The sequence below is a fragment of the Bombina bombina genome, chromosome 5 (genome assembly GCF_027579735.1).
Source record: "Bombina bombina isolate aBomBom1 chromosome 5, aBomBom1.pri, whole genome shotgun sequence".
Taxonomy (NCBI): domain Eukaryota; kingdom Metazoa; phylum Chordata; class Amphibia; order Anura; family Bombinatoridae; genus Bombina; species Bombina bombina.
This window is the reverse complement of record NC_069503.1, coordinates 632,924,835-632,949,951: the sequence shown is the minus strand read 5'-3', so window position 1 is coordinate 632,949,951 and position 25,117 is coordinate 632,924,835. Positions and strand designations below refer to the sequence as shown.

The 25,117-nt window shown below is 38.8% G+C and overlaps 1 protein-coding gene across 1 annotated transcript in view; it reads right to left on the bottom strand.

Moving 5' to 3' along the window:
- Window positions 1-25,117, bottom strand: part of MOCOS (molybdenum cofactor sulfurase) — an 842,034-nt gene that overhangs the window by 36,601 nt on the left and 780,316 nt on the right. Inside the window, exons 10-11 of the mRNA XM_053714598.1 lie at window positions 9,802-9,883; window positions 7,648-7,769 (exon numbers count right to left, since the gene is read on the bottom strand). Coding sequence (XP_053570573.1) covers window positions 7,648-7,769; window positions 9,802-9,883 — 204 coding nt within the window. The remainder of the gene's footprint in view (window positions 1-7,647; window positions 7,770-9,801; window positions 9,884-25,117) is intronic.

The window sequence follows — 25,117 nt, the reverse complement described above, 5'->3', positions numbered from 1 at the left end:
TTGCACCTTTAAGTGGCGTCATCCAAGATGGCGTCCCTTGAATTCGGATTGGCTGATAGGATTCTATCAGCCAATCGGAATTAAGGTAGGAAAAATCTGATTGGCTGATTCAATCAGCCAATCAGATTGAAGTTCAATCCGATTGGCTGATCCAATCAGCCAATCAGATTGACCTTGCATTCTATTGGCTGTTCGGAACAGCCAATAGAATGCAAGGTCAATCTGATTGGCTGATTGGATCAGCCAATCGGATTGAACTTCAATCTGATTGGCTGATTGAATCAGCCAATCAGATTTTTCCTACCTTAATTCCGATTGGCTGATAGAATCCTATCAGCCAATCCGAATTCAAGGGACGCCATCTTGGATGACGCCACTTAAAGGTACCGTCATTTAGTCGTCGGATCAAGAAAGAAGAGGATGCTCCGCGTCGGATGTCTTCAGGATGCTGCTGCTCCGTTCCGGATGGATGAAGATAGAAGATGCCGTCTGGATGAAGACTTCTGATGGATGGAACACCTCTTCTTGCCCTGCTTGGATGAAGACTTCTGCCGGTCTGGATGTCCTCTTCTGCCCAATCGGATGAAGACTTCGGCCCGGCTGGGTGAACACGACTCAAGGTAGGGAGATCTTCAGGAGGGTAGTGTTAGGTTTATTTAAGGGGGGTTTGGGTTAGAGTAGGGGTATGTGGGTGGTGGGTTGTAATGTTGGGGGGCAAAAGAGCTGATTACTTTGGGGCATGCCCCGCAAAAAGCCGTTTTAAGGGCTGGTAAGGTAATAGAGCTGTTAACTTTTGTAATTTAGATTAGGGTAGGGAATTTTTTTTATTTTGGGGGGCTTTGTTATTTTATTAGGGGGCTTAGAGTAGGTGTAATTAGCTTAAAATTCTTGTAATCTTTTTTTATTTTTTGTAATTTAGTGTTTGTTTTTTTTGTAATTTAGTTTAGTTTATTTAATTGTAGGTACTTGTAGTTAATTTATTTCATTTATTTAATGATAGTGTAGTGTTAGGTTTAATTGTAACTTAGGTTAGGATTTATTTTACAGGTAATTTTGTAATTATTTTAACTAGGTAGCTATTAAATAGTTAATAACTATTTAATAGCTATTGTACCTAGTTAAAATAAATACAAAGTTGCCTGTAAAATAAATATAAATCCTAAAATAACTACAATGTAACTATTAGTTATATTGTAGCTATATTACAGTTTATTTTACAGGTAAGTATTTAGTTTTAAATAGGATTAATTTATTTAATTAATTTAATGATAGTGTAGTGTTTGGTGTATTTGTAACTTAGGTTAGGATTTATTTTACAGGTAAATTTGTATTTATTTTAGCTAGGTAGTTATTAAATAGTTAATAACTATTTAATAACTATTGTACCTAGTTAAAATAAATACAAAGTTGCCTGTAAAATAAATATAAATCCTAAAATAGCTACAATGTAACTATTAGTTATATTGTAGCTATATTAGGGTTTATTTTCTAGGTAAGTATTTAGTTTTAAATAGGATTAATTTATTTAATTATAGTAAATTTATTTCGTTTTATTTAAATTATATTTATGTTAGGGGGTGTTAGGGTTAGACTTTGGTTTAGGGGTTAATAACTTTATTATAGTAGCGGCGACGTTGGGGGCGGGAGATTAGGGGTTAATTATTGTAGGTAGGTGGCGGCGATGTTAGGGAGGGCAGATTAAGGGTTAATAAAATGTATTATAGTGTTTGCGAGGCCGGAGTGCGGCGGTTTAGGGGTTAATACATTTATTATCATGGCGGCGATGTCCGGTCAGCAGATTAGGGGTTAATACTTGTAGTTAGGTTGGAGGGGGGCACATTAGGGGTTAATAAAATTTATTATAGTGTTTGCGAGGCGGGAGTGCAGCGGTTTAGGGGTTAATACATTTATTATAGTGGCGGCGAATTCCGGTCGGCAGATTAGGGGTCAATACTTGTAGTTAGATTGCGGCGATGTTGGGGGGTGCAGATTAGGGGTTAATAAAATTTATTATATTGTTTGCGAGGCGGGAATGTGGAGGTTTAGAGGTTAATACATTTATTATAGTGGCGGCGATGTCCGGTCAGCAGATTAGGGGTTAATACTTGTAGTTAGGTTGCGGCGATGTTGGGGGGGCAGATTAGGGGTTAATAACTATAATGTAGGTGTCGGCGATGTTAGGGACAGCAGATTAGGGGTTCATAGCTATAATGTAGGTGGCGGCGGTGTCCAGTTGGCAGATTAGGGGTTAAATAATTTTATGATAGTGTTTGCGATGTGGGGGGGGGGCTCGGTTTAGTGGTTCATAAGTAGTTTATGGGTGTTAGTGTACTTTGTAGCACTGTAGTTAAGAGCTTTATATTCCGGTGTTAGCCCATAAAGCTCTTAACTACTGACTTTATTCGGTAGATTCGGATGGCCGTGTATTACACTAGTATTGTACAGTATATTAGGTTTTAGGTTATATCACTCTGCTATGGGTATACAGTACATAATACTAGTCTAATACACAGCATATCCCACCTAACACATACCGAAATTCCGAATTTCGGATCCAAACCGAATCGAACCGAATTCAGCCGAATTTATTCGAATCCGAATAAATCCGAAACTAATTCATTCAAATTTTGCCAAATTCGAATCGATCCAAACCGAAATTCGAAAAAATCCGAATCAATCTAAACCGAAACAAATTTTTCGATCATGCACATATCTACTGCTCCATAACCTGTCCGCCTGCTCTGAGGCGACGGACAGAAATCACCAGAAATCAACCCGATCAAGTACGATCGGGTTGATTGACACCCCCTGCTAGCGACCGCAAATCTGCAGGGAGCGGTATTGCACCAGCAGTTCGCAAGAACTTCTGGTGCAATGATAAATGCAGAGAGCGTATGCTGTCAGCATTTATCCATGTGCAGCGGACATGATCCACTATATCGGATCATGTTCACTCGCACAATCATAAATATGCCCCTTTATATTATCTCTATCTGTATACCAAAGCCCAATACTTAGGGCCAATGATCTGCAGCCTCCACTGGCTGCGGACATGATCCACTATATCGGATCATGTTCGCTCGCACAATCATAAATATGCCCCTTTATATTATCTCTATCTGTATACCAAAGCCCAATGCTTAGGGCCAATGATCTGCAGCCTCCACTGGCGAGATGTTCTATGAAGTCCCGTCAGTACGGAAAGCTCCCTCAAATCATTTTTGAAATGTAAATTTTAGCTTTATATATGTTCATCTCACTACAAAGGGTTCTGGATGTAAAGAAGAGACTCCTACATTACAATATAAGGTCTAAAAAATATACCAAAGATTTTATGGGATTTCTGGTGAGTTTTGATCATTGGGCCCTTAGAGAGAACAATTAAAAACAAACATTTTATTGCTTATCAAATGTCAATATAAAGGTAAAGGAGCTATTTGTAAACAATTTAATACACTCCAGCAGGTAAAATGGATCACTGGGAACTTATTAAAGGGAACCAATAGGGTAAACTATTGGTTTAAGTGACCATTACAGCCGACAAAATTACATTCAAAGGGGTAAAACACAGAGGGGCCCATTTATCAAATGTCTGTCGGACCTGATCCAACAGTGCGGATCAGGTCCGACAGAAATCGCTGAATGCGGAGATCAATACGCTCTCCATATTCAGCATTGCACCAGCAACTCACAAGAGCTGCAGGTGCAATGCCGCCTCCTGCAGACTCGCGGCCAAACAGCAAGGGGGTGTCAATCAACCGGATCGTACTCGATCGGGTTGTATTGTGGCGATTCCTTTCCGCCTGCTCAGAGCAGGCGGACAGGGTTATGGAGCAGCGGTCTTTAGACCACTGATTCATAACTGCTGTTTCTGGCGAGTCTGAAGACTCGCCAGAAATATGGGCCCACAAGCTCCATACGGAGCTTGATAAATGGGCCCCATAGTATAAGTACTATTCAGGCAACAGAGCACTGCTAGTTCGGAGAAGAAACTGACACTGATCCAGTCAACAGTGCAAGTTACAAACAGTACTTCTACTATGTGTTTAACCCATTCACATGAATTAAATACATCAGGTAACTTTTCTAGTGTAATGGCCCCTTAAAATAATATTTTGCAAGAGACTTTGCAAAATGTGCTAATAGTGTATGCTCATACTCTGATATTTAGGTATGCTCTGTGCACAGAGCAAGGAACATACTCACCAATTAGCACATTTTTAAGCATAAACAGCCTTTTTTTAAAAAACACTGTTTGGAGCAGCTCGCGCAGGGTTGTATGCTTGGACTGCATGCTAGCAACATTTATGTCCCTTAAAGGGACATAATACTCAAATGCTAAATCACTTGAAACTGATGCAGTATAACTGTAAAAAGCTGACAGGAAAATATCACCTGAGCATCTCTATGTAAAAAAGGAAGATATTTTACCTCACAATCTCCTCAGCTCAGCAGAGTAAGTTCTGTGTAAAAAGTTATACTCAGCTGCTCCCAGCTGCAGGTAAAAATAAAAAATAAATGAAGAAATGAACAGCAGCCAAACAGCATCAGCAGTGCTGAGGTCATGAACTCTTACTGTGATCTCATGAGATTTGACTTAACTGTCATGAGATTTCATAGTAAGCTTCCTTTACCTGATGGTGAAATAATATGAGAGTTCACAAGGCTCATCCCCTAAGCTGTCCCAGGACAGACACACTAAAATGCTGCTTAGAAATCCTTTACAATGGGATGTGGCTACTGAGGAACTTTTGAGGTAAAATATCTTTCTTTTTTTACATAGAGATGTTCAGGAAATATTTTCTAGTCAGCATTTTACAGCTATACTGCATCACTTTCAAGTGTTTAAACATTTGGGTATTATGGCCCTTTAATGCAGTATTTATGTTTGTATTGTGTAATTAAAAGTAATGGATACATTACAAGAGAAATCCATTATGTTCCAGTCACATAAGCAATAACAGTCTTAAAGGGACAGTAAACACCTTGTAATTACAAGACATTTCTGTTGTGCTGCTATAAAATAACTTACCAGCCACGTCTTAATGTTTGTAAAGCAAATTAACATTCTTTTCACTGCAATTATTTTCCAATAACCAAACTCCACCCACCATTTGCCTTATTTAGAGGAGCCAATCTAGGCTTTAGTCTGCAGACAGCAATGCTCACCATCGTCATAAAGTTGGTATAAAGTAAATTGTCTTGCAGTTGTTAGATGATAAAGCCACATAGGGATAGATATGTAGCAGATTTAGCCTTGAGAAGTCAGCAGGGTGCATTGCAAGTTCTGAGAGTTAGAAATTGCTCAATATTCAGAGCTAAATTCCATGAAAAGTGGACAAAATAAATATTGAAAATATATAGCAAAGTTGTTTTATTCTGCAAAACTAAACATTCTATGTACAAATCTCAATGTGTTTACTGTCCCTTTAATTGTTTCAAAGATGTAAAAAATGGATTGTGTTTCGACAATGGGGTGTATACCAATTCCATCCAATTCCATTCCTCCCAACATTTACCAGAGGCTTTCTTGGATGTGGGAGTTAAAAGACCTTGTGAGAAGTGTCCCAGTGGCATTTAGTGTACAGGCCTCATTGGGAGGGACATGGTCATGGGCGGACCTTGGATGGGGCTTTATTCAGAGGGTTGGGTCATGGGTGGGCAGAGGGTATGTCCAGGCTGTCATGGAAATGGCTCAGAAAGTTCTTTACAACTGGAATATCAATTGGCCATTAATAGGGCTGTCATGTTGCTGCTTTAAGGGGGGATACATATGAAAAATACATATGTCAGGGTTCTTATAATGGAACATTATTCAAACATTTCTTTAAACAGCCACTGACATTTATTTTCCATAAGTGTCCTCCCTTAAGGCGACAATATGGCAACCCTAGCCATGGTAGGTATAAAATCCATTAAAAATCCAGTCTCACAAAGCTTTTCATTAGGTTTTTAAGTCTGAAGTTATTAAATCCAACCTTGTTGGTTACGAAATGGCTGAGCTCTGAGATAAATTACACAATATTCAAAGTTTAATATTTAACTTAAAGGGACATGAAACCCAAACATCTTTTTTTCAGGATTGAGATAGAGAATACATATTTTAAACATCTTTCTAATTTACTTCTATTGTCTAATTTGTTTCATTCTCTTGGTATCATTTGTTGAAGGAGCAGCAATGCACTAATGGTTTCTAACTGAACACATGGGTGAGCCAATCACAATCAGTATATACATGCAGATACCAATCAACAGGTAGAACCTAGGTTCCCTGCTGCTTCTGAGCTTGTCTAGATAAACCTTTCAGCTAAGGATAACAAGAGAAGGAAGCAAATTAAATAATAGAAGTAAATAGCAAAGTTGTTTAAAATTGTAGTCTATCTGAATCATGAAAGAAAAAAGTTTATGTCCCTTTAACAGCCTTGATCTTTTTAAGGGGCAATGTACTCAGACAAGCAGCTGATAAGAATTTGTTGTATTCAAAGCTACTCCAGGAATAGGGATGGGCGAATGTTTTGCAACATTTGAAAAATGAAACGAATTTTAACACATTCGTTCGTTCACATCGAATTTCAAATATTTACATAACATTCTAACATTCGATTTTTGAATGTTCAGTTTCGAAATTTACGATTACAATCGAAAATATTCTTTTAGAAAAATTCAAATTTATATGTTTGTAATAATATTTCTAATGCTTTCTTTAAATGTAATATTAAAATAATGCAATATTCTATATAGAAACATTCGAAATGATATATTTGTATCTATTATGTATCAATTTACTAGATTCCCTCTCTACCACATGAACTATTGAACTTCTTAATAGTATTTGTTAAATAGAATGTAAAATTTGAAATTTCGAATGTGGACATTCGATCTAATTATAAACATTCAAATTCGAAAGTGACATTCGAAAACTGTAAATAGCATTCGATTATAGAATTTTTAAGAATATTCGTTTGTATCGACATTCGGATTTGTAATTCGAATTTCTGTAATAACATTCGTTCTAACATTCAAATTCAGAAATTTACACATTCGCCCATCCCTATCCAGGAATACCCTTCCAATTGGTAAGGGTCCTTTTTCTCTCTGTCGCCTCAATGGGGAGGTTTAGTTCTGCTTATCTTGTTTACATAACTTTTCTACAGTGAACACTGCAGTAATTACATTTCTGTATAGGTGGTGATTTCAATCAGTTATTTAAAATGAGAATAAATGGTAAAGTGTCTATTTCTAAATAAACTAATATGCTCCGTCAAGTAAAATGATCAGTGGAAACACATTTAAGGGAAGACTATTTTACAGTACGATGTGCAAGTATAACCTCATTTTTGTCAGTTTAACAAACAGTTTCCAGTCTTTTCCCACTCCATATCTTTATTTAATAAACAGCAAAAATATAGGTCAAATCACAGTTTGAAACGATGAAACTGCTGCACAACTAAAATACAGTCCACAGAATGATAACATTATTATTTCAATTAAGAGTTTGGATATTTCACACATATATTTAAATAATGCAGTATTATATGTATTTAAAATAAAAGATTTATTTGAGAACTATTTTCTATAATATATGAGACTGACATTTTTATTCAAAATTGTCACAGATAATATTTATGTTTTGCAAAGGTTCGTTACCGTTTCTTTTTGCATCTGCGTATCTGTTGAAATTTGTTGACTGCCTGATCAGACGACATTTCCGATTAAGAAAACCATAAAGCCAATCTGCAGCCTCCTCTCCACAGTCATATGTAAGCACTCTGCAATATGAATATGATCAGAATTATTACAGTGCCATTGTTTTTTTCCCCTCAGTATCTTAAAAGGACATAAAACCCATACATTTTCTTTCATGATTCAGATAGAGAATACAATTTTAAACAACTTTCCAATTCACTTCTATTATTTAATTTGCTTCCTTCTCTTGTTATCCTTTGCTGAAAGGTTTATCTAGGCAAGTTCAGGAGCAGCAGAGAACCTAGGTTCTTGCTGCTGATTGGTGGCTGCGCATATATATAGATTGTGATTGGCTCACCCATGTGTTCAGTTAGAACACTAACTGAACACATGCATTGCTGCTCCTTAAACAAATGATACCAAGAGAATGAAACAGATTAGATAATTGAAGTAAATTAGAAATGTGTTTAAAATGATATTCTCTGTCTGAATGACCCTTTAAGATATTGGTGTGCAACATGTATGTTACTTTAGCAAGCCTTTTTATCTAGTTCAACACAAATACGAAAAGTCCCAGTTGATGTTATTAGACTCAGGAGCGTGCATGTGTTCTGAACACTACATGCCAGCAGTGTTTATAACTATTGGGCTGATCACAATCAATCTTTAAATAATTATTGGCATATGAGCCCTTTAAGATGTTGATGTATTCACAATGATCTATTTACTGCTTATTAGCAGTACTTTTTACATTACCGTTCAGTGAAAAATGTCCCTCTACTTAAAGGGACATGAAACTCAACATCTTTCATTATTCAGATAGAGTGTACAGTTTTAAACAATGTTCTAAGTTACTTTTATTATGATATTTGCTTCATTCTCTTTATATCCTTTGTTGGAGGAACAGCTATTCAACACAGGGAGCTTGCAGAATACAATGGGTAGACCAAAGACAAGAGGCATATATGTGCTGCCACCAATCAGCAGCAAGATCCCAGTAGTGCATTGATGCTCCAGAGCCTACGTAGTTATGCTTTTCAACAAACAATAACAAGAGAATTAAGCAAATTAAAAAAGCTATTTAAAATTGCATGCTCTATCTCACTGGTTTTCAAGCCTGTCCTCAGGCCTCCCTAACAGGTCACATTTTGAGGATATCTGAACTGGAGCACAGGTGAATTAATCAGCTGATTAGTAACCATGGTTATTTTACCTGCTCTCATCCAAGGTAATCCTGAAAACCTGGCCTGTTGGGGAGGACTGAGGACAGGTTTGAAAACCAGTGCTCTATCTGAATCATGAAAGTTTAATTCTGACTTTACTGTCCCTTTAACATGTGAGAATCCTGTTTTACTGACCGCAATCCAAATTCTTGATACAAAACATTTATAGGGTATTTTTCCTTATCGAATCCCACAGCTAAAAAGACTTAATAAAGCCCCAGAAAACGTTTTTCTACTTATTACCTAGTAACCCAAAAAGTTTTAAATTGGGAAGCAACACCACCAAGCAGATACAAACACTACCTGCTCAATGAATGACTTATTTAACCCCTTCACTGCTAAGTTTTTCCGTTTAAAGGGGCACTGAAGTCAAAATAAACTTTTATGAATCAGACAGAGCATGCAGTTTTAAGACACTTTCCAATTTAGTTCCATTATCACATTTTGCACAGTATTTTTATATTCACACCAGAATTCTGGGGTACAAGATCCTACTGAGCATGTGCACAAGCTCACAGGGTATATGTATACTAGCCTGTAATTGGCTGATGTCTGTCACATGATACAAGATCAGTTCTCGTCATGTGCATGGGAAATTTAATTTGCATGTTTCCCCCATAATTTATCTCTAAAAATTATATTTTTTCCATTGTCCCCAGAAAGGATGGAGTAGTTTTGACAGGATTCTGAACCTTGATTAACCATAACTGACCACAGCATAGGAGATAATGTAAACTTACACAAGAAGCCTTTCAAAGGGTTGGTTCCAGGACTGAAAAGCAATGCAAATGTTATACTATCACTGTAGCATTGTTAGCCTCATAAAATCCATTGCACAATTTACATTCCTACCCATCTCTTATTTTGTTTTTCCATAGAATAAGTCACTTACCTATCTCCACAAACCTTGTTCTGACATGTTCGAGTTACTATTCTGCTTTCATCATTCAGAGGAATTTGTATGGCAGTCATCCCTATAAATATAAAGTGAAACATGTAACTTCCACATTTTTGCAATTACAAGATGCTAAATATTGCCTTATTTTCATATGATAATTATCTAAATAAAAAAATCACATTGTCTGATACTTGGCTAGGGGGTTACAGTGTGGCTTCCCATGTAACATTGCACTTTTTTCCTTACCCTATGCAATGTACACAATGTTCTTGTCTCAAGGTAAAATATACATATACCCCCCCACAGTAACATTTTATTCTTTGGGACCAAGAAGCTGAGGATGGAGTCTTCATGTTTATATCCGTAATCATCAATATTGTGACATGTCTCATATAAACTGGGCTTCTGAGCGGAGGCCCTCTGGAGTAGAATGGACAACTACAGTATATTGGCTGGAAAAAAAAAAATCATACACCCAATCAAACTACTTCACTGGTACTGCATCTAGGTGACACCCGCATTGTCTTCTGAGGACGTCTTGTGCTGAGCCAGTTTTTAGATTTTTGCACTCTTGCATGTAAATTTTATTAAGTTTAAAGGGACATGAAACCCAAGGTGATATGAACCAGAGATTTCAGCTGAAGCGCAAAACAATTTACTGCAAGAATTTACAGAAATATACAGAATGTATCAAATCTATGCTAAGCAACGGATGCAATACTATTGGAATAACTAGTCTCATTTTTGTATACATTTAACAGAAGCAATATAAGTAGGTATAAAGCACACAGAAAATATGAAGAAATTATCTGGTCATCATAAATAAAGGTATACCCCGCTCATACAGTGGGTTAGGGACCGGAGCCCCGCTGTAAAGTGAAAACCGCCTTAAAGTGAAACCAGGAAGTTTTAGCTATCTTTTCACTTGCCAGTGTGTTTAAAAACTTAAAAACATGTTTAAACTAACCTATATTAGAGGTGCAATATTGCTATGTATAGTTTAACACTAGTTCAGCACAGTATTCAATAAATACTGTACCTGTAAAATAGTTACAATTACTGTAGTAAAATTTGCCAGACTATAACACTGAGACACAGATTGCACTGTAATGCTGTAAACAAAGTGAACTGTGCATAACAAAATGGTGCCAGTCACTTTTCTCGAAATCTCACGAAGATTAAACCACTGTTTCAAATATTTGGAAGTTGAACTTCAGCTCCACAAAGCGTTGTATTAGCGAAGCGCTGTAAAGTGAAGCACTGTAAAGTGAGGTATACCTGTATTTAAACATACCTAAATCATTATGAAGTCACCTCGACACACACATTATATAGCAATCTTATAGGGGGAATTTTGGTTGAAAACCATTTGTGTACCTTGAAAAACATTATAAATTATGTCATGACATAAGGATGCAACTAGTATCTTAGCTTGGATATCGCTCTATGTAAGATTTTATGAACTAGAAATTTTAGCTTATGAGCAATAATTTTTTTTCGTAATTGTAGAAAGTGTATAAAAAGGAGGTAAGCTAAGCAATTCCTTTAGATGTAAAATTGTGAGCATAAAACCCCTGAATCTGAGAAGTCTTCCTGAAAAGCTTAAACAGTATGAGATTGTAATATAAAAAGTTTAATTATGTGTAGTTTAAACGATTTTGTAATATACTTTCATGATTTATTTTGTCCCCATTTCCTGTAGAGTACAGTCTTCTGGGCGGCTGAGAGCAGGGCCGCCACTAGAAATTTTGGGGCCCCTGACTTAACCATTGATCAGGCCCCCCCCCCTCCGTTGACATGTGCAATTTTTGACCAAGTGACTAAAATGTATATGCACTTTATTCTTAAGTGTATTTTTAAATTTGGAAATGTTGTAAAGGTAGTAACATACACACACAGACACACTCGTACACTGAAACACACACTCAGACATAAGGATTCACATATAGACACTCTAGCAGACACGCAAAAAAACACACACAGACACCCAAACAGACACTCAGCACTTGTTTACATTGATCTGACAAGTAATGAGGTAAACTACAATTTTGTAAAAAAAGGAGATTTAGAAAACAAAATATGGAGTTCTGATAATCTTTTTGTAAAGGAAGATGCCAACTAAATGATGACAACAGCATGCAGTGGCTGAAAGGAAGGGCCCTGAACTGCCTAAACAATAATTTAAAGGTTAAATGGCAGATTGGTAACTTCCAGAAAGGTCTAATTAGTCTTAAAGTCTGTAGAAAGATGTGAATAATCAGTAGTAAGGCCAAAATGTCCTAAAAAGGAACAGACAATGGACACACACACACACACACAAACTCAAACTTGCACATACACCCAAGGAAACACTGACAGAGACAGCCTCAGAAAACACACAAAGACATACTCACACACAGAGACACCCACAGAAAACACACAAAGACATACACACACAGAGAGACAACCACATATTACACATAAAGACATATATACACACACCCTCACTGAGACATCCACAGAAAACACACAAAGACATACACACACCCTCACAGAGACACCCACAGAAAACACACACCCTCACAGAGACATCTACAGAAAACACAGGCATATACACCCACCCTCACAGAGGCATCCAGAGAAAATACACAAAGACAAACATACACACACCCTCACAGAGACACCCATAGAAAAAGCTCAAAGACATATGCATGCACACACCCTCACAAACATCCACAGAAAATGCACAAAGACATACACACCCACCCTCACAGAGAAACCCACAGAAAAAAAAATACATACACACTCATAGAGACACAAACCAAAGCACAAAGACAAACACAGACACCCACAGAAACACTCACAGGAGGAAACATTTTTGTAAATGTGCAAACAAAAATAATTCTGTGAATTCAAAATTGTACATTAATGATCTGGGTAGATGGCTAGATGAAGAAAAGTACTTTTAAAAGGTTGACATATGTTTGTTTGATTTTTCCCCATTTTCCTCAACCAAGAGCACCACTTCAAATATAGTGTACAAATGTTCCCATCTGTCAGCTGTACTTATGGATTTTGAAAATGCTGTACTCTATATGGTCTTGGTGGAACCATAAGCTGTGGTACGCACACACTGTACAAACAAAGTGCCAAGTCTGTCTCCCACTGTGCATAGTGGTTTAGTGCACACTCAGCAATCCTCTCAAACGCTAATACTTTACTCCTTGTACTAACATCTCCCATGCTAAATTAGCACTCTGCTGTAGTACCCACTGGTGACTGCCAAAATGTAAAAAAAATAAATAAAAAATAATAATAATTATTTTTTAGTTCTTGCCTCATGGGGCCCCCCTGGCCCATTGGGCCCCTGACAGGAGTCACCCCTGTCACCCCCTGATGGCGGCCCTGGCTGAGAGGTCCCAGATTGCTTATACTGCACCTGGAGGTGCGCTACACATTGTGTCACCATTACCTATAATTTTTTGCCTGATCATACTGTGCTAGGCTATGGTAGCTCTGCTCTCTCACTTACAGGAATGAGTGATTCACCTGCCCACCTCCTAACCCGGTGCCTGATCTGTCGGCACACAGTGAGCTGGACCACTGTTTTAGTTCCAGTCTGCCCCATTAGCACCACTGGGTGCTTGACCTTTGTGAGTACCTCCATTTTTTCACTTTGAGTATCCTATGTTTTGACGTTACTATGCCATATCGGCGCCTCTGTGTTCTCTTTTCTTCAGATCACCTATCACCAGGGACTGACCATCCTTTTGACAGAGTGCTGCCTCCATAGTGGATACCAAGGACTTTTTGTTTGTTTGTTTTCATTTTGTTATAATATTTGGTTTGGATTGATGTACATTGCCTTTGTTTATCAATTTTATATGGTTATATCTATATGGTATTACTTTTTTAGGTTATGTCGGTTTGGCTGTTTTATTAGTGTGGATGCGCCCCCTATGGGAATTTTGTTTTTGTTTGTATCACTTACACTTTTCCCATTTTATGTTTTTTTAAATTGCACTGAGTTTGTATAAAGTAATGGACGCCACCATGTCTTAAAGTGAATGTAAAGTTTAATGAATAAGTGCTCGTTTTTTTTAAATACTCTTAAAAACAGGGGCACTTTCATTCATTAAACTTCACAATGAAGCTGATTTTTAAAAATACTTACCTTTGTGTTATGGAAAGCAGACCGGCGATCCTCCGTCCGCAGCTCCTGCTGTACTCAGCACAGGGATGACGAATCCAGCTACCTCCAATCATTGCTTAGCCTCACGAGCTGGACGCCAAAGGGGACACGCAACGATTGGAGGAAGCCGGATTCATCATCGATCTGTTAACTACAGCAGGAGCTGAGGGCCGAAGATCGCTGGTCTGCTTTCCATAAAACAACGTTAAGTATTTAAAAAAAAATCAGCTTCATTGTAAAGTTAAATGAATGGAAGTGCCCCTGTTTTTAAGAGTATTTTTAGATACAGGGCACTTTTTCATTAAACTTTTCATTCACATTAAGCTTATCTTACTGTGTTGCTTCAAAAAATGAGGAACAGATATAAAACAGGCAATAAAACCGACTAATGCAAAAAAGGTTGTGTGGGATTTCACTCAGCCTTGTGTACAAAAACTCTATTGTCTGGCTTATATATCTTTCCCTAATTGTTCTCCACAGATGACAGATAAATAGAAAACTATTTCAAACATTGCAGCACCCATTACTTTATAGGATCTAGAGTACTTTATAGAAACTACATTTTTACACTTATCCTATATTATAAAAGGCCAAGTGTTTGTCTGAAGCCGTCATGCGCAGTAGAGACAAACACTTGGCCTTGAGATAGGGAGCGCGAGGTACACAGCATACAAGCAGCTGTGAGATAGGGAGAGCGAGCTACTCAACAGGTGTGAGGTCTGCTGCGTGAGAAGCGGCAACGCGCTCCCCAGACCTCACAGCTGTTTGTGGCCGACGGGAGCATTGCGATAGGGGCGGGGCCGGGCGTCGCGAGGGGCGTGGCCGGGCGTCGTGAGGGTCGTGACCGGCGGGTGTTGCCGCGATGGGGCGTGGCCGGGCGGGGTCCCGCGATGTGAAGACAGAGCCAGAGAGGGAGCAGGAGGGGGGGGGAGACAGACAAAGGGGTGGGAGAGCCAAAGAGAAGGGGGGGAGCCAAAGAGAAGGGGGGGGGAGCCAAAGAGAAGGGGGGGGAGCCAAAGAGAAGGGGGGGGAGCCAAAGATAAGGGGGGGGGGGCAAAGAGAAGGGGGGGAGCCAAAGAGAAGGGGGGGGAGCCAAAGATAAGGGGGGGGGAGAGCCAAAGAGAAGGGGGGGGAGAGCCAAAGAGAAGGGGGGGGGAGAGCCAAAGAGAAGGGGGGGGGGGAGAGCCAAAGAGAAGGGGGGGGGGAGAGCCAAAGAGAAGGGGGGGGAGAGCCAAAGAGAAGGGGGAGGAGAGAGCCAAAGAGAAGGGGGGGGAGAGAGCCAAAGAGAAGGGGGGGGGGGGAGAGCCAAAGAGAAGGGGGGGGGAGAGAGCCAAAGAGAAGGGGGGGGGGAGAGAGCCAAAGAGAAGGGGGGGAGAGAGCCAAAGAGAAAGGGGGGGAGAGAGCCAAAGAGAAGGGGGGGGGAGAGAGCCGAAGGGGGGGGAGAGAGCCAAAGAGAAGGGGGGGGAGCCAAAGAGAAGGGGGGGGGGAGAGCCAAAGAGAAGGGGGGGAGAGCCAAGAGAAGGGGGGGGGGAGAGCCAAAGAGGGGGGGAGAGAGAGAGCCAAAGAGGAAAAAGAGCCAAAAAGGAGAGAGAGCCAAAGAGGGGGGGGGGGAGAGCCAAAGGGGGGGGGGAGAGCCAAAGAGGGGGGGGGAGCCAAAGAGGGGGGGAGTGAGCCAAAGAGGGGGGGAGAGAGCCAAAGGGGGGGGGGAGAGAGCTAAAGGGGGGGAGAGCCAAGAGGGGGAGAGAGAGAGCCAAAGAGGAAAGAGAGCCAAAGAGGAGAGCAAAAGAGGGGAGAGAGACAAAGAGGGGGTAGAGAGAGCCAAAGAGGGGGTAGAGAGAGCCAAAGAGGGGGGGGGCAGAGCCAAAGAGGGGGGGGGGCAGAGCCAAAGAGGGGGGGGCGAGCCAAAGAGGGGGGGAGAAAGCCAAAGAGGGGGGGAGAGCGCCAAAGAGGGGGGGGGGGGAGAGCGCCAAAGAGGGGGGAGAAAACAAAAGAGGGGGAGAGAGCCAAAGAGGGGGGAGAGAGCCAAAGAGGGGGGAGAGAGAGAGCCAAAGAGGAAAGAAAGCCAAAGAGGAGAGAGAGCAAAAGAGGGGAGAGAGACAAAGAGGGGGTAGAGAGAGCCAAAGAGGGGGGGGGGGGCAGAGCCAAAGAGGGGGGGGCGAGCCAAAGAGGGGGGGGGGAGCCAAAGAGGGGGGGAGAGCGCCAAAGAGGGGGGGGGAGAGTGCCAAAGAGGGGGGAGAAAACAAAGGAGGGGGGAGAGAGCCAAAGAGGGGGGAGAGAGCCAAAGAGGGGGGAGAGAGAGAGCCAAAGAGGAAAGAGAGCCAAAGAGGAGAGAGAGCAAAAGAGGAGAGAGAGAGCAAAAGAGGGGAGAGAGCCAAAGAGGGGGGAGAGCCAAAGAGGGGGGGAGAGAGAGCCAAAGGGGGGTGGGGAGAGCCAAAGGGGGGGGAGAGAGCCAAAGAGGAGAGAGAGCAAAAGAGGGGAGAGAGCCAAAGAGGGGAGAGAGCCAAAGAGGGGGGGGGAGAGCCAAAGAGGGGGGGGGGGAGAGCAAAAGAAAGGAGGGAGAGAGCCAAAGAGGGGAGAGAGAGAGCAAAAGAGGGGAGAGAGAGAGCAAAAGAGGGGAGAGAGAGAACAAAGGAGTGGGGGGAGAGAAAGCAAAAGAGAGGGGGGAGAGAAAGCAAAAGAGAGGGGGGAGAGAAAGCAAAAGAGAGGGGGGAAGAGAGAGCAAAAGAGAGGGGGGAGAGAGCAAGGGGTGGGACCTCTGTTCTGAAAAAAATGGCCCGTGTACACGGGCTTTAGTACTAGTATAATCAATATTTAAACAACTAAAATAATGCTAAACATACAGCTACATATTATTCTAAGGTTAATCTATGCTTGAATACATAAGATATATTCAGGGATAGATTACAAGTGGCGCACAAACGATTGTATAATATGACTATCCTTGTTAAAGAAAAAGTATGAAAAAGACAGTTACTGCTCCATAAAAAAAATCTACTCTGTATGAAAATAGTCGGGGCGTATCCAAGCAGCAGCTAAAGGTGGTAGCATTGTCTGGAGCACCAGAAGAAAGCACATTATTCTGCCAATTATTGCACTTATTTTACAGGATACAATAAACATATAAATGCTATTGTGCTCCTTACAACTAGTAAACAAAATGGCTACTAGTTTTGCTGTATTTATGATTCCAGAGCTGGAATTGGACATTTGAGGCCTGTAGCAGTGGCTAGCAGTTTTGTAGTAGTCTCAAACTTATGAGTAGACACCCATAAAGGTTCAACTAGCTCTCAGGCACAGTGCTTCTCAACAATATTCCTCAATATTTTCTAAGCATTTCTATGTGAGCATGGGGGGTTATCCTATCAAAAAGACTGAACAAATAAATACGTCATGTGTCAATATCTTAAAAATCATCCCAGTGAGAGGTGCATGAGGACTGATGCTGAGAAAGACTTTCCACTCTACGGCCTCTAGTTATCAAGGTCTGTCGGACCTGATCCGACAGTGCGGATCAGGTCCGACAGACCTCGCTGAATACAGCGAGCAATACGCTCCCCGTAATCATCATTGCACCAGCAGCTCACAAGAGCTGCTGGTGCAACGCCGCCCCCTGCAGACTCGCGGCCAATAGGGCGCCAGCAGGGGGGTGTCAATCAACCCGATCATACTAGATCGCAGGGCCGCCATCAGGGGGTGACAGGGGTGACTCTGCAGGGTACTCAGCCACTTCTGGATGAAACCTTATTATTATGCACAACATTATCTTTTACAGCAACAGACCCTAACCTGTAACGCAAATTTCATTGTTTGCATCAGCCATGAGGGGTGACAATTCCCTATATAGCCTGGATCATCAATTTGCTATAGTAGAGGCCCTTCTGCAGTCTTTGATCGATAAAATTCCCTCAGATTACAAGTTGAGTCTTTATGTAACAGAATGCAAAACATCCAAAGAGGTCTCTGAGCCTACAATCCATGGTAAGGGCAGACATCGTCCCACTTCATGGAAATTGCAAAAGGCCTAACATACAGAAAATTTCAACAGTCACACCATCGGACATACTATAGAGATCATCAACACCGATAATGCTACTTTACTACACAAATTACATATTAGACAGTGACAAAAAGTTTACACACCAGGGTATTTGTTCTTTTCAAACACTGGTATTAACAGATCAAGAGAGTACTGATACAATTGTATTCTCCTCAGTGGTAAGCTCTGTTATGACATGGATAACACCTCCATTTAAATATGTAGGGGACTTACAATACTACAAGTAATGTAAGTATACATTTTCCTTTAGTGACACCTATATTGAACTGAGAATTTAAACTCCAAAACATACTGGCCAATGTCTCAACCTTTTATCATGCCCAAATCTGGCCTATATTTCCTTAACAGTTATCCATATCTAAAACAACAATAAGATCTATTTATCTATTTTGAGCTGCGGACTTTCTCACTGCAATCTTTAGCGCTCAAATTAAAGCTGTAAACTTTTGCCGATCACTCACTCTTTGGCTCACAAAATCGTGTACAGGTAGAGTAGGTAACAGGAGAGGGTTATAATTTACATGCTGTTTGCCTTACTAATTTAGCCATTACTATGCCACAGTTAATTTGTATGCAAGATAATAATTTGTATAAGAGAAAAAAAGAAAACACAGCGCATCCGCGATTCACAGCATCGTTTTATTCATAACACACAGCTCCACGCAAAATGGCACACTTACAAGATAAAGGATAAAAAGATAATAATTTCAGCTATAATCTTTTTTTTTCTTCACTTTTTTAATATGTTAAATCTCCATCTTTGTGTAAATTGTTTATGGACAGGGATCTAGTAAAGTGATTTAGCTTAACCTTCGGAAAGCTATTTTTGTTTTACATAGGCTTTCTCCTTTTGTCATGTAGTGGGGGTTGTTTTTTGTTTTTTTCTGTTCTTTCTCTACTCCTTACAGATTCACTAATGGTTCTGTCTTAGTTGGAAGCCCATGGCCGAGGCTATGGGAAGAGGCTGAGTACTATATATTTATTTATTATTATTATTATTATTATCGGTGATTTGTAGAGCGCCAACAGATTCCGCAGCGCTATAAACAAAGGGGAGTATAAAACAATTAAGGGATAAAGTGGGTAGAGGGCCCTGCCAAGAGTTTCACTTTATTTAGAACATCATTAGATATTATATTAAATAAGAGCCTCCCTAACTATTGTTGGATCCCAGTTACAATATTTTAGCATAATTACTTATATGTTATTACTTCAGTTTTAAGGAGCTATCTTTATTTTTCGCCTAAATACTACTACTGTAAAGAGAAGTCAACTATAAGCCCTTGTCTCACCTTATTTTGGCCACTAGATGTCCTCAAAGATATTGTAATCTTCAAAATACTATTATATAATATATTTTCATATATTTATGAATAGCCTATGTGAGATTTTGCATTCTACCCTCAATAAAAATCTCTCGGTTTTCCTTTACACATGCAAGGCCACTCTTCTTTCAGTATATATTGCTTATATGGTGCTTATATTCTAGTTTACTGGCAGAAAGTTCAGTTTTGGCCTTTTTCTTTTCTTTTCCACTTTTTTGTGTGTTCTATGCTACCTTGAATATATATCAATAGAAGATTCATGAGTAACCTTCAATTTATAAAATTCCTATCTTTATTTTCTGTATGGGAAGCCAAAAAGTTGCTTTCATTTGGGCCCTATAAAGCGATATATTACATATGTTATATATTTCCATTGTATTATTTAAAGCGCATATTTATTAAATATTAGGTTAATTTAGTGGGCATATTAATAACTTTAGATTTTTTTACTTTTGGTTTTCTTTACACATGTGCTCTATACACTTATTTCTGAGTTCTAAATTGCTGTGCTGATGTTTATATTAAAATTAATCATGTAAAGCCCATGGGGATAGTGCACTGTTTTCTGCATTGCTGAATCTCTGTCAAAGTCAAATCCCAGATTAAAAAGTATTGGGAACAAGGGATTAGGAATTCCAGTTTAAAAACAGATATTAAACCCATCATTGGTTTACTCTAATTCAACAGCTGTGAGCATTATAATGAACCTTCTAAAACATTTTACCCCAATGCTTCCATCTTAATGTATGTGGTTGCCTGTGTATATGTTTTTGTGCTTTATTGTCTATGGGGTTGTTTGTGTGTGTGTGTGTGTGTCTGTGCATGTGGATGTTTGTGTGTGTGCATGTGGATGATTGTGTGTGTGCATGTGGATGTTTATGTGTGTACATGTGGATGATTGTGTGTGTGCATGTGGATGTTTGTGTGTGTGCATGTGAATGTTTGTGTGTGTGCATGTGGATGTTTGTGTGTGTGCATGTGGATGTCTATGGGTTCCAGTGTGTGTTTATACATGTGAATGTCTGTAGGTGACCTTTGTCTGTGCATGTTTATGGGAGTCTGTGTTTTCATTTTTTTTTGCGGAGGGGGGGGATCATATTTTAGAATTTTGCCCTGGGAGACAGATTCTCTAGAAACTACCCGGAGCACTGCAAACATTTTTTAATGTAACATTAATCTTGTGCATAGGCAAAACACTTATTGGATGACAGACAAACAGACAAACCCTTCCTGCTTAGCAACTAGCAACTAGTACAGAAATGAATAAGAAGCACTTTTACACTAAATTTGTGAAATTGATAACTCAACAAACATGCATGCCCTCTATACTGATAATATTTGTGTTCAAATTCCTTAAAGTGCTTAATTATGTCCCAAAATAAATCTTTTGTAATACCCCCTTTTTTGAGGCTCCGTTACCTGCTTCAATGCTGCCTCTGTCTCACAATTTCTTATACTTCCGTTTGACAAGTAGCTGTCACAGCCAATAGAGGCTGCACCATATGCCCTATGTAAGCTACTGCTAGCACGCTCCCGTGCTGGTAACTTGAAGCTGACTCAACTGTGAAGCGCAGTTCGCTACGCTATTTGCTCAGCTTAAATAGTGAATCTGACTCGCTGCAATCTGTCTATTTGATGCTCATTTTCAAACACTAAAACCTTCATGAATATTTTCCTGTAGATGTTGTGCAGCAAATGGGTGGAATTTTACTGGGCAACAAAAAAGTTATTAAAAAGACATTTTAGCAAGAAAAAAAACAACAACCCTGTTTTATTTGATGGGAAAAAAATACTTTCTTTTACCAGAGCTCCTTACTATCCTGGATATTGTGGGATTGTCACAGGTTTGAAAATGTCATGGTTTGCTGGGACTGACCAGGCTCTGCCCAGATACACCCAGGCTCTGGTCTATCCTATCCATTAGACACCTGGCCCTGCCCATTGGACAGCTGCTGTCCATCCCTCCTGTCACAACTTCCATGGAGCACACTACAAAACCCTGCTCTGGCTTTCGCTCACATGCTAAGCCAAGTGCGCTAAAGTCAAAGGTGTGTTAAAGGGACATAAAACACATTTTTTTCTTTCATGATTCAGATAGAACATACAATTTTAAACATCTTTCCAATATACTTCAGTTATCATGTTTTTTTGTTTTTTTTGTTATCCTATGTTGAAAAGCAGTAAAGTAAGCTTATGAGTGTGCACGTGTCTGAAGCTCTATATGGCAGCAGTTTTGCAACAATGTTATACTTTAGCAGGAGCACTAGATGGCAGCACTATTTCCTGTCATGTAGTGCTTCAGGTATGTGCACGCTACCTACCTAGGTATCCAATATGAAATAGCATTGTTCTTAACTTATTTTTATTTTATTTTAAATATATATATATATATATATATATATATATATATATATATATATACACACACATTTTTTTATATTTATATCTATACCTACCTATCTGTATTTGCTTTAAAGGGATGTGACAAGGTGTTGGATTGGAAAGGGCTCAAAGGGGTGTATTGTTTGTGTGTATATATATATATATATATATATATATATATATATATATATATTTATTTATTTGTATGAGTGTTTGTATATTTGTGTATATATGTGTATGTATATATTTATGTGTGCACATACAAAGGGATACATGCATACACATATATGCATACACATACTTTTGAGCCCTTCCCGATCCAACAACTTATAAAGCATACCAAAGAGCAAACAGGAGCAATATTTGTATTCAACAACTTTTTAAAATAACTGTTATTGGTAACAGTAAAACCTTATTAAAATAATTTTGTAACAAACCCAATAAGACAAAACCAAGTCCTAACCCACTAATTTTCCTGGTTGATACGCCATATATTGAGAAAGGCCTGAAATGCATGTGCTTTAGTGTCTTCTAACATTTTCCTTACACCCCCACCTGAGGACGAGGTTCAGGTTAATGGCCAGGAATCTGAGGGTGGTAGGACAAGGTTTTGTCTTGTTGGGTTTGTAACAAAATAGTTTTAATAAGGTTTTATTGTTAGCAATAAAAGTTATTTTTATTTTTTATTTTATTATTTTAGATTTTTTTTTTTAATTGAGGATCAAACACATTTATACTAAGAAGTACAATGGCATTGTTTGAAGTATACACATTAGAACAACAACATGTACATAACTAAAAAAAACATCAGTAAACAGACTGAACAACAACATGTACATAACTAAAAAACATCAGTAAACAGACTGAACAACAACATGTACATAACTAAAAAAAAAATCAGTAAACAGACTGAACAACAACATGTACATAACTAAAAAAACATCAGTAAACAGTCTGAACAACAACATGTACATAACTAAAAAAACATCAGTAAACAGAGTGAACAACAACATGTACATAACTAAAAAAACATCAGTAAACAGACTGAACAACAACATGTACATAACTAAAAAAACATCAGTAAACAGACTTTAAACTCACAGTATACCATTTATAATATCACATACAGCCTTTTATCCACCTCAACAAATGTTTTTTTTTTCTTGTAAGTATATTTAAATGAAATAGAAAAAGAAAACCCCAAATAGAAACTAGTGGCCACTCTTGGACCACAATACAAAGATTACTACACATAGGTGCGTAGCTGAGAAAATACGGAAATGGACCCCAAAATAATCTCCATGAAATGATTTTCCTCCATTAATAAGTTGGGGCCACTTTTGGACTTCTTGCACAAAAATATAAAACAAAGGTGGTAGGAGGAAAAATACAGGTCACTATGAGTTTACTAACATGGCGATCATAAGCATTAATGTGGAGAAACAATATATAACTATAGTAATAAATATTGATGAACTACACAGCAATAAGATATACTAACAGATAACATCTCTAGCTCTCTATCTCTAGCTCTCTAAAAATTCGCTATTGGGGCTCATACAAAATTATCCAATGAATAAATGATCAAGCTACAGATGTAGAACTCTACTTAAAACTAGTTGTGTCACAATATTTAGAACAAGGGCAAATATAATATAATAATATGACACATAAAATAGAATGGCAATAAGGTAACCAGGTCAGGTTCAAACAATAATGAGTGAGCACTTAGTTTTATTGTATCCTAAATAGTGAAGGTCAAACTCAGAAATTAGAAATGCAAGAACTCACCTACTCTAAAAAATAACTAAATAAGGACATACTACAATTAAAGCCTATTAAAAGATAGTTAGTCAGAAAGAGTAATGTATACATATATATATTGTGTTAAACTATTGATCTCTGGAAAGATTAGTACTATGGGTATATCTGGCCTCATATCCACTATTAAAGGGACAGTCTACACCAGAATTTTTATTGTTTTAAAAGATAGATAATCCCTTTATTACCCATTCCCCAGTTTTGCATAACCAACACGGTTATAATAATATACTTTTAACCTCTGTGATTATCTTGTATCTATGCCTCTGCAAACTGCCCCTTTATTTCAGTTCTTTTGACAGACTTGCAGTTTAGCCAATCAGTGCCTGCTCCCAGATAACTTCACGTGCTCGAGCACAGTGTTATCTATATGAAATACGTGAACTAACACCCTCTAGTGGTGAAAAACTGTTAAAATGCAATCTGAAAAGAGGTGGGCTTCAAGGTCTAAGAAATTAGCATATGAACCTCCTAGGTTAAGCTTTCAACTAAGAATACCAAGAGTACAAAGCAAAATTGGTGATAAAAGTAAATTTGAAAATTGTTTAAAATGACATGCTCTCTCTGAATCATGAAAGTGTATTTTGGCCTAGACTGTCCCTTTAAGGGAGATTTTTCAGAGGGAGAATAGTGAACGCCATATAGATGAAGCATCATCAGTCAAACACAAAAATGGACTTGGCGTAGTAATTTATATATCCTGGGTCAGAGGGTCTACAGTTTACAGCATGTTTGGCAAGAATATGATGGACAATCATTTACCTATCAGGGCTGCCTATTACAATTAAAACATGTCCCACTACCTCGGCTGCTGGCAGTGAAGAACTAATGAAATAATACCCCATCTGTAACTGATAAAAATGGACTCCCACACCAAAACAACATTTAAGCCTAGGAAATATAGCATATTCAGACAGAGCTCTAATATCCGAGTCTCACATAAAATATCTAACAATATGAAGATTCAGTCAACTCCAGCTTATTACTGGGGCCATGAGGAGGTTATCCATACAGACATAATGTTCAAGATTTAACATTTATTGAATAGAGCTATGCTTATGCAGGAGCTTTAGAAGTCAGCTTATAGAACCATACATTTAATCACATGCTTAGTGGGCAGCAATATTAGGCCATAAAAGGATTATAATATTCTAGTAAATAGGGCTACATCTTATATAAAACAAAGTCTCAAATTGTCATGTAAATGTTTAAACAAAGGATAACAGAAAAATGAGACTTGTCATGAGCCAGAAAAAAGAGAAAAGTACATTTAAGTGTTACTTATAATTAGCATCAGAAAATGCCTGCTTAGTATAAAGGCAGTTTACAACCTCATTGCTCATATATCCAAGATCTGAATGTTGTCTGTAGAGAGTTATCTAGCAGTACACCTCTAGTAAACTCAATTCTAATACATCTTTGCAGACAATTTTCTCACTGTTATAATCTGTTGATGGATCCTGGTTATGTGTCGCCTTGTAAATAATCAGTCGACCTTCTTCAATTGATGTCTCGCATCCAGCATGCTCATACTCTAGAGCCTTCAGATTAATT